Genomic DNA, 10,059 nt, shown 5'->3' on the forward strand with positions numbered 1-10,059 from the left:
GGAATAATACAGTGGCACATGCCACCTATACCACCTAAACAGGTCTGTCCCTGGTTTTAGACACCAAAATAAAGTTTATGAAAGTTTGCTACTCAACATGAAAACCGAAATAAAAGGCGTTCTAATTTGATACAAATTGCTATTTTATCTATTAGAAGTATTGTATTACAATCAAAGCTCGTAATCTTCTAAAAGAAAAAGAAATAATTTCATATGAAGGTTCAACGAGATTTGGGGTTAAAGCTCAGTTACACATATGTTATAAACTTATAGGGACGTCAAATATGTTTCTATAGTCTTTTTTTTTCTTTGAAAGGGTGTTTTGGGATATGTCTAGACTAATCCCAATAAATTGTGATTGCAAGAAATTAGCACTGATAAACTTAGTGACCACAATTGTTTTAAATGCCTGGAATCGAACCATTACGCCACAACCCTTGTCGGTTGGGATACATGTTTCTAGAGTCTTGGAGGATGGAAAATACTACTATTAATGCAAACATGTATGACACTTGTTGTATTATGATAAAATCCTTTTAATACTGTCACGTAAAGGACGATTTTATAGACCATCGAATTAAATATTTGATTAAAGAAAAATCATATCAAGATGAGCTATGTCCACCAAGTGAGTTATAAGTTTGGTTTTTGTTTAAGTATATTTTTTTGTATTAAGTTTAGATCTTTAAAGATTCACTTTTATGTGACGTTTATTTATGATTTAAATGACTTAACATGTGGGATGATTTATTTGTCATACATACATATGCATTACTACAACTTCATCGGTAAATTAATAACTTTATTAACAAGTTATCTTATTTGACCACCGCTTCTTCTGAATCTTTTTAAGTTTCTACCATTTGTTGATTACGTATTTATATATGCATATAAATTTCATTAGTGGGATGACATATTGTATCCTCATATGTAATTTTATTTGGATTTCATATTTAATTTTATAAAAAGAAACCATGAGGAAGAAATGTTGAATTCAGAAAAGCCAAAGGACTTAATTTGGAAATAGTGAAACCGAGGGGGTACATATGTATCTAATTCCATCCCCAAAACCCCCGGTGCGGTGTACAGATCCCAAACCCCGATTCAATTTGTTTCGCCGAACCATATGGCAACAGCCGTCGCAGCTAGGTCCGCCTTCCGCTCCGCCTCCACCTTCACCACCCTCCGCACGGGGGCTTCTAGAATCGCCGCTGGTGCTAAATCCAATGCGACATCGCCGCCACGCTCTACCTTTCGCATCCCCTCACAAAACCCCCTTTCTCATCGCATTTTCAGGTTGTTACTATGATGCATCGATTACAATATTACTCGTCATGATGCAAATTTGATGTTGATTAAATAGCCTTTAACTGTTGATATCAAACCTAGTTCGATTCTAAATGCAAAATTGATATTATGAAGAGCTAAAGAAAATGAGGAATCTGTTTCGTGACTACAAATGGAGCTTCTTGATGTCCAACATATTTTTTCTAGTCAACTTGTCGTAAAGATTAATATAGTTAACATTTTCGTGTAAACGTAATCCTGACATTTGCTGTTTTAGTATGAATTATTTATTAGTAATAATGGATTATTATTTTGACTTAATGCTGTTCTTTTTGGATGTCAAATCACTTAAACTAGGTCACCAGTTGAGATGAGTTGTATGTCTGTAGAATCAATGTTTCCATTCCATACAGCTACTGCCTCTGCATTGCTGACCTCAATGCTTTCAGCTGCTCCGCGGACATGTGGTTGGACCCTTGAAGGTAATATTTGGTTTACTGAATTTGTTAACGTGACTGTCGTGCTATTCAATGTTTCAATTCTCATGTCTGCATTGTGACCGACGCTCATGGAACTATGTTCTATGGCTCTTGGAAATTGTTGAAGAAATCTTAAATATTACACGTGATGCAATTTATGTTCTTACTTGAATACAAAGTGGATAACTTAATAGAAGATGTTGATCAAGTTGATCTAAGCTGTCTTAATAAAGAGTGGGAGAGGATGTCCATCCTTCTAGCCAATGATTGAGTGATAGGAAAGATTCTTGAGATCAATTTAATATGAATTGTTGAATATCTAATGGTGTAGAGAAAATTGCCACTTCTCATTTACTTAGTTGTCTTTATATATTGTTACGATAATACAAAGGAGGTAGTTTTTATTAGAGAAATTTTTGGTTCTTAATACAAATGACTTAACTTCTAGAAGGTGTGATCAAGTTGAGCCAACCTATCTTAACTAATCATTAATGAAGGGTGTGGGGGCATGAATATCTGCCCTTCTAGCCAACGGGGGAGCAAGGGGAAGGTTTTTGTATCAATTTAATATAAAGGTTTGATGATACTTAAAGCACAGTATTAACAGGGGTTGTTTTTTGTATTCTTCTATACTTCGAACGACAATGTTTATAGATTGAAAGTAATAGGGCGAGCAGGATAAGGAGTATATGATATAATAATATCAGTTACAATAGTTGGTGTAACCTTTTGAAAGACTTAAGAACAATGTAAATTAAGTTATCCATAACTAACCTAAAACACTGGATGCAGCTTGGCTACAAGTTTGACAAAAATTCCATTATCTGATTCTGTCTTTATAGTCTATATCTTTAAATATGGGTAGTTGGTGTTGGGAAGTAATGTTTCCCAAAACGCCAAATATATGGGATTCATGTTAACACTATTTAGCAAAACTGGAATAGGTATAATGAGGTCAGACTAGGTTAAAGTTTAACTGGTTGCAAAATAAAATACGTTACCAACACAAACTAGATTTATATCAGGACTAAAATGAGCATGTTACTTTTTTTTTTTTCTGTGAGTACACGTTCTTGTATTATCTTTCTCGAATTGACTAGCCTTCTATGTCTCACAGTCTGACAAATTGGAGTGTGGATGACATAGGTTTTGGTTCTTTTTATTGAAAAATATAACCTTTGTTGCTGCTACTTGTTGTATTTCTTAACATCTTGTAGCTCTACTAAAGCATTGTTTTGATGTTATATGCAATCACTTTCTACCAATTGTGTTCCTTGACATTTGGATTCTTCTTTTTTCTGACCCTCCCTTTTTCTCTAGAACATTGGAACATGGATATGCTTTTCTCCTCTTGTAGGACCTGAGAGAACTAGATGAAGATCACCAACATTGGCCAAATTACATGGATTTCTTCTTCTTATGATGTTCTAAATGCTTGAGAGCATCTCCTTCCATAGATTAGATTGAGAAAGTTTTATCTTCCATGATCATTTGTGTTAGATGAGGAATACCTGAAGTTAATATTGTTGCAACATTTTTTGACCATAGGGACAGGATGATCATTAAGGTTATCCAAATCATCACATTTTTACTTTGAAATAGGCAAAACTCATTTTTGTCAATGTTGTTTTCTCATTTTGACATATCAGCCACTCATTTTATTTTTGATGATTGGTCATAGTCCTTCATTCTTAACTTTCTTTGCTATACCCTTTAATCAAGTACTTAAGTGCACTGAAATCCTGTACCTTGTTGTACACCTTGTCTTCCAACTTCTCATACACTTCATTTGCTTCCTCTGAATACAGTAAATGCAGTATATGTTAGAAATATTTACTAATTCAAACTCTTCTTAGTCAAACTTAGCTGTTAAATAAGACCAACAGGTAGTGGCTCCTAGTCTTAAGCTTTTTGAGAGTTTTTAGCTTTTTAGTTGTAGTTGGTTGCTTTCTCAGCCTATTTAAACAGGCTTCTGTTTCTTATTATATTGCATCAATAAAAATTAAGTTTCCAGCAATCTTGTTCTTCTTGCTATTTTCTCTTTATAATTTCCAACAAAGTGGTATCAGAGCCAGGTTCCTTCAGAGAACTGGGCGTTTGATTTCGCTGAAAATGGCAACAAGCTCAAGTACCCTCAACGTATCCCAGCCACAGATACCCATTTTCAAAGGGGAATCTTATGAATTCTGGAGCATTAAGATGAAGACCTTGTTTCTGTCACAAGATCTCTGGGAACTTGTTGAGTCTGGCTATGCAGAAGCCGGCGATGCAAAGGAAAATCAGAAACRTGATGCTAAGGCTCTCTTTTTCATTCAGCAGGCGGTGGACGAGAGCATATTTTCAAGAATWGCTGCAGCTACAACCTCGAAACAAGCATGGTCAATCCTTAAAACAGAATATCAAGGATCTACGAAGGTAATTACAGTCAAACTTCAGTCGTTGAGACGAGAGTTCGAAACTTTCGTCATGAATAACAAAGAATCGGTTCAAGCTTATTTGGGAAGAGTCTCTGCAGTAGTGARCCAGATGAGATCATATGGAGAGAARATCACTGATGAAATCGTGGTGGCTAAGGTTTTAAGGAGTTTGACTCCTAACTTTGATCATGTAGTTGCTGCTATCGAAGAATCGAAAGATTTGTCAACGTTTTCTTTCGATGAGCTAATGGGATCCCTTCAAGCGCATGAAGCAAGAATTAACAGGTCATCGGCAAGAGACGAAGAGAAGGCTTTTCACACAAAGGGGGAGCCAGAATCCTCTGATCGCATGCGAGGAAACTATCGGAGCCGAGGTAGAGGAAGCTATCGAGGTCGAGGCAGAGGCCGAAACAGAAATGTCAACACTTATGTACAATGCTCACACTGCAACAAATATGGGCATTGTGATAAAGATTGCTGGTACAAACCGGAGGAGGCTAAGTTCACAGAAGAATATGGTGACGACGCGTTCCTCTTCATGGCATCCTCGAACCCTAAAGAGTCAAGCAAAGAAGTATGGTACATTGACAGCGGGTGTTCGAATCACATGACTAGCGACCTACAAAAGTTTAAAGAACTTGATGAGTCGATACAATCACAAGTTCGACTTGGAGATGATAAAGCACTTCAGATTGAAGGACGAGGAACGACAATGGTGACGAAAGGTAACAAAACTAAGCTCATTAAAGACGTTCACTTTGCACCTTCTTAAGCTCATAATTTAATAAGCGTGGGACAACTGCTGGAATATGGATGTTCGGTACTATTTGAAGATTACAAATGTGTTGTAAAAGAGAAAGCAACAGGTAACATTATTGCAAGTTCTGACATGACACAAAATAGAATGTTCCCACTTAACTTCTCTGAGCTTACAGAAGTTGCATTAGTTAACAAAGCATATGCAGACAATGAGCTTTGGCACCTCAGATACTGTCATCTTAACATCACTGGTCTTCAATTGCTGAAAAATAAAGACATGGTTCAAGATCTTCCAAACATCGCATCGCTCGACAGAGTCTGTGAAGGATGCATTCTTGGGAAACAAACCAAGAAGCCATTTCCAATAGGGAAGGCCAAACGTGCGAGTACGGTATTGGAACTCATTCATGCCGATCTTTGTGGACCGATGAGAACAGATTCTTTATCTGGAAGCAAGTATTTCTTGTTGTTTATAGATGACTACAGTAGAATGAGTTGGGTCTAGTTTTTGCAATTTAAGTCTAAAGCGTTTCAGCATTTCAAGCGATTCAAAGCCTTGGTGGAAAAGCAAACGGGAGAAATCATAAAATCACTTCGAACTGATCATGGTGGGGAATTTCTCTCTACATAATTTACTAATTTTTGTGATGAACAGGGCATTAAAAGAGAACTCACAGCACCATACACACCGGAGCAAAATGGTGTGGTGGAACGAAAGAATCGAACGGTGGTCGAGATGGCTTGGTCGATGTTAAAAGCAAAAGGATTACCAAACTCTTTTTGGGTTGAAGGAGTTGCAACTGCTGTGTACCTTCTAAATATTTCTCCTACAAAAGCTGTTTGGGATCAAACACCATACGAGGCATTGAACGGAAGTAAACCCTCGGTAAGCCACTTGCGCATTTTTGGTTGCATTTGTTATGCATTACATACAGAGAAAATGCATAAGCTGGAAGAAAAGTCGAATAAATGCATTTTTATTGGATATTGCTCTAAATCGAAAGCTTATCGGCTCTATGATCCTCGAAGTGCGAAAATTGTTATAAGTAGAAATGTGGTGTTTGATGAGCAAGGCAACTGGCAATGGGGAGAAAAGTTGACCGAATCACGTGCTTGACTTGAATTAAATGAACCAGAAGTAGAGACGGTGAGCCCAACAACACATACCCCTCATGGTTCAGGCAGCTCGACACCAACAGCAGGTTCGACACCAACAGCGGGTGAGCCGTCAAGCTCGGACTCTTCATTATTAGAGACCTCTTCTGGCGATCTTTCTGATGACACTACTAATGACCCAAGTCAGTCACAAGACTTACATAGAAGTGAATGAGGCAGAATTCCACGACGACGATTCCCAATCGAAGGAGAGTCGCCATCTTCATTGGCATTGTTTGTTGGAGATCCATCAAATGTTGAAGAAGCTATGAGACAACAAGAATGGAAGGAAGCTATGGAAAGAGAGCTACAGTCCATCGAAAAAAATCAGACGTGGGAGTTGGTTAAACTTCCAGAAGGTAAAAATGTAATTGGCTTAAAATGGATTTTTAAAACAAAATTCTTAGCAGATGGCAGCATTCAGAAACGCAAAGCAAGACTGGTGGTAAGAGGTTACGCTAAAAAACGAGGAATAGACTATGATGAGACGTTCTCGCCGGTCGCTCGATTTGAAACAGTTCGTGTTATATTGGCACTTGCAGCTCAAAAACGATGGAAAGTATTCCAATTTGATGTCAAATCGGCATTTCTAAATGGTGACTTAGAAGAAGAAGTCTATGTGACCCAACCACCAGGATTCGAGAAAACAGACGAGGGAGACAAAGTGTACCGTCTCAAGAAAGCCCTTTATGGATTGAAGCAAGCGCCACGGGCGTGGTATGGCAAGATATTTGGGTTTTTTCACAAGAATGGATTCGAGAGAAGCATGCACGAGCCAACTTTATATCTCAAGAATCAAGGTGGAGATGATTTCATGATAATAAGCTTGTACGTTGATGATATGATCTATACGGGATCTTCATTAAATCTCATATCGGAATTCAAACAGTCCATGAAGAGCATGTTTGACATGACCGATCTCGTAGAATTAAAATATTTTCTGGGGCTAGAGGTGAGTCAAACAGATGTTGGAATATTCATGTCACAGAGGAAATATGTTAAAGACACACTGGAGAAGTTCAACATGCTAAATTGTAAGGTTGCCAGCACCCCAATGAACATAAATGAGAAGTTGAAGTCACATGATGAAACAGGAAGAGCGGATGCAAGCCTGTACAAAAGCTTAATTGGTAGACTCATTTATGTAACTCACTCTCGTCCAGATGTGAGCTTTGCTGTTGGGGTCTTATCTCGTTTCATGCACAATCCAAGTCAGCATCATTTTGGAGCAGTAAAAAGAGTCCTACGGTATCTTGCAGGGACGGTAAATTTCGGCATTTGGTATCGGAAAGTAGAAAAGTTTAGCCTCAAAGGCTATAGTGATAGTGATTGGGGTGGCTCGGCTGAAGATGGACGAAGCACAACGGGAAACTGTTTCATACTTGGGTCTGCTGCAGTCTCTTGGAGTTCAAAGAAACAAGCAACCGTGGCGCTCTCGACTACCGAAGCAGAATATGTGGCTGTAACAGCCACATCCTGTCAAGCAGTTTGGCTACGTAGACTCATGAGTGATATTGGAGTAAAGCAAAACAAGGCAACTGAGGTGATATGTGATAACGAGTCGGTTATCATGTTCGGAAGAAATCCGGTTTTTCACAGCCGGACCAAACATATTGATATCAAACACCACTTCATACGCTAACTTTTGTCGGTCGCCAGTCATGTGATTCGAACACCCGCTGTCAATGTACCATACTTTTTTTTTCCTTGTCAAGCAGTTTGGCTACGTAGACTCATGAGTGATATCGGAGTAAAGCAAAACAAGGCAACTGAGGTGATATGTGATAACGAGTCGGCTATCATGCTCGGAAGAAATCCGGTTTTTTACAGCCGGACCAAACATATTGATATCAAACACCACTTCATACGAGAACTTTTGGCTAAAGGAGAAGTTAAGCTAGAAAGTTGCAGAACAGAGGAACAAATTGCTGATTTGATGACAAAAAGCTTACCTTTCGCAAAACATGAATTTTTTTGCATTCAGTTGGGTTTATCAGAGTTTGAATGAAGGGAGAGTGTTAGAAATATTTACTAATTCAAACTCTTCTTAGTCAAACTTAGCTGTTAAATAAGACCAACAGATAGTGGCTCCTAGTCTTAAGCTTTTTGAGAGATTTTAGCTTTTTAGTTGTAGGTGGTTGCTTTCTCAGCCTATTTAAACAGGCTTCTGTTTCTTATTATATTGCATCAATAAAAATTAAGTTTCCAGCAATCTTGTTCTTCTTGCTATTTTCTCTTTATAATTTCCAACAGTATAGATCTAAAGATAATATCCATTTCTGTCCAAGCACTTCTCTTCCTTCCTTGACTTAGTGTCCAATATAGGATTATTGAATACATTTGACCAATATCCCTTATATATCTTTCTTCACCTTGAACCCATAAGCTTGCATTGATTGGGATTTTCATGATATGATCACTTAGTAAAATGAGCGTTCTAGGTGATAGACAATCTGTTGACGGTTGAGTTACTAGGGCTGTGCTCAATCCCATGTTTTGATAGGGCATCAGATGTGGTTGATGGAAGTGGATTAAATGGAATAGTTGACGAAAAAGATGTGTGGCCTGTAAAGAGGGCCAGCATGGCACATCACAGTCACACATGGCATGCAGCACTGAATCACAATAATCTTATTATTCAATAACTTGGACACCATTGCTGTAGATAGGGAAACATACTCCTTTGATACATGAATAGACCACAATGACCAGTTTGTTTAAATGACAAAATCACAAGTACCCGTATGGTTTTTTCTTCATATTCCTGCATATATCGGTGCATAAAGACAAGGCAGAACAAGTGTTTGTTTGGAAGTGATTACATGACATGACATGACATGGTTCACCATCATTGAAGACATATCATCACTTCTTCTCTAACCATATCAACTTACCTACAACATATTTAGGTGTTTTTGGTACGCAGGATAGGCCAGGATCTAAGTGGGACAAAAATGCATTTTTTTCTTTCACTCTTCCCTGTCCAGCCCGGTCTAGTCTTGCGTACCAAACACATCCTTAAGTTTTAGCCATGAAATTCTAGAGTAATTTGACATCAATGAGGCACTTGAACCGTGTTAACTTCTGCTTTACACCTCTATTGTCCTTGCCTATGAACAAATAATATGAAAACAAATAGGGGGCCTTTTCCATCAAGTGCTTAATGCTTATGTTATGTAAAATTACCATCCATTGGAACAAGTTCACTGTATGCATAAGCAGAATCCCAGTTACAAATTAAACCTATGGACAAGACGATGTTTGCTAAATTGTTTTCAATAAGTTTAGTTGTATAAGTATGATGCTGATTCAGTACTTTTAAATCAGATCTGAACGATGATGTATGATGACTTGTTGGAAGGCTGTGGACCTACTACAAGAATGCATGATAAGTAATGAACTCCAGAAGAAAGTCTGGATTTGCTTTCATTGTTTGTCTTTTTAATCATAATCATAATCATAATCATAGTCATATACCTGAACCTTTTAGGGTATGATATTATTCTACCGAATATTGGCCATCACTTTCGACTTTATTTCATCAGAGTTATAGCATTTTGGTTTTGGCCTGATTGAGGTTCATGAATGCATATATTTTTTGACATGGAGTTATGTTTGTTTAGGGCTGTGATTGGGCATGAAGCGGTTTTCATTCGAGTAAATTGTTTGTTGATTGTAGATGGATGATTTTGGCTGGATATTTTAATGGCAGTGACCGATGATTCTTGTCATTTGCATTTTTGAAAATGGGAACATGTTGTCGTCATATGAGGCTGTCGACTATTATTTCACTAAGACAATGTTGATATTTGAAGGTACATTTGTTGCACTATTAATGATTAGTCGTTTCTGCATCTACTTGAATGGCTGCTTCGTACTCTGAAACACACTTCAACTTGTGATCTTTCATTATATGGAATAAATATCGTGTAGAGGTCGTCAAACTGGTTAACTGATCGGTT

At 37.7% G+C, this 10,059-nt stretch overlaps 1 protein-coding gene across 11 annotated transcripts; it reads left to right on the forward strand.

Moving 5' to 3' along the window:
- The first annotated feature begins 1,094 nt into the window (after window positions 1-1,094).
- LOC112523445 (protein NUCLEAR FUSION DEFECTIVE 6, chloroplastic/mitochondrial-like) lies at window positions 1,095-10,057 on the forward strand. 11 transcript variants are annotated; one of them, XR_003070267.1, is made up of 4 exons: window positions 1,100-1,296; window positions 1,645-1,769; window positions 9,425-9,509; window positions 9,721-10,057. XR_003070267.1 is itself a non-coding variant. In XM_025133057.1 (4 exons), the coding sequence occupies exons 1-3, from the start codon at window positions 1,127-1,129 to the stop codon at window positions 9,442-9,444; spliced, it is 315 nt and encodes a 104-aa protein (XP_024988825.1). In that variant the 5' UTR covers window positions 1,100-1,126; the 3' UTR covers window positions 9,445-9,489; window positions 9,721-10,057. The 11 variants fall into 11 exon arrangements, 9 of the variants coding, with proteins under 9 accessions (XP_024988828.1, XP_024988825.1, XP_024988826.1 ...); XR_003070268.1 differs by having other exon boundaries at window positions 9,777-10,057; XM_025133057.1 differs by having other exon boundaries at window positions 9,425-9,489.
- Window positions 10,058-10,059: the final 2 nt, after the last annotated feature.

Source organism: Cynara cardunculus, assembly GCF_001531365.2.
Source record: "Cynara cardunculus var. scolymus isolate 2C chromosome LG 12, CcrdV1, whole genome shotgun sequence".
NCBI classification, from domain to species: Eukaryota; Viridiplantae; Streptophyta; class Magnoliopsida; order Asterales; family Asteraceae; genus Cynara; species Cynara cardunculus.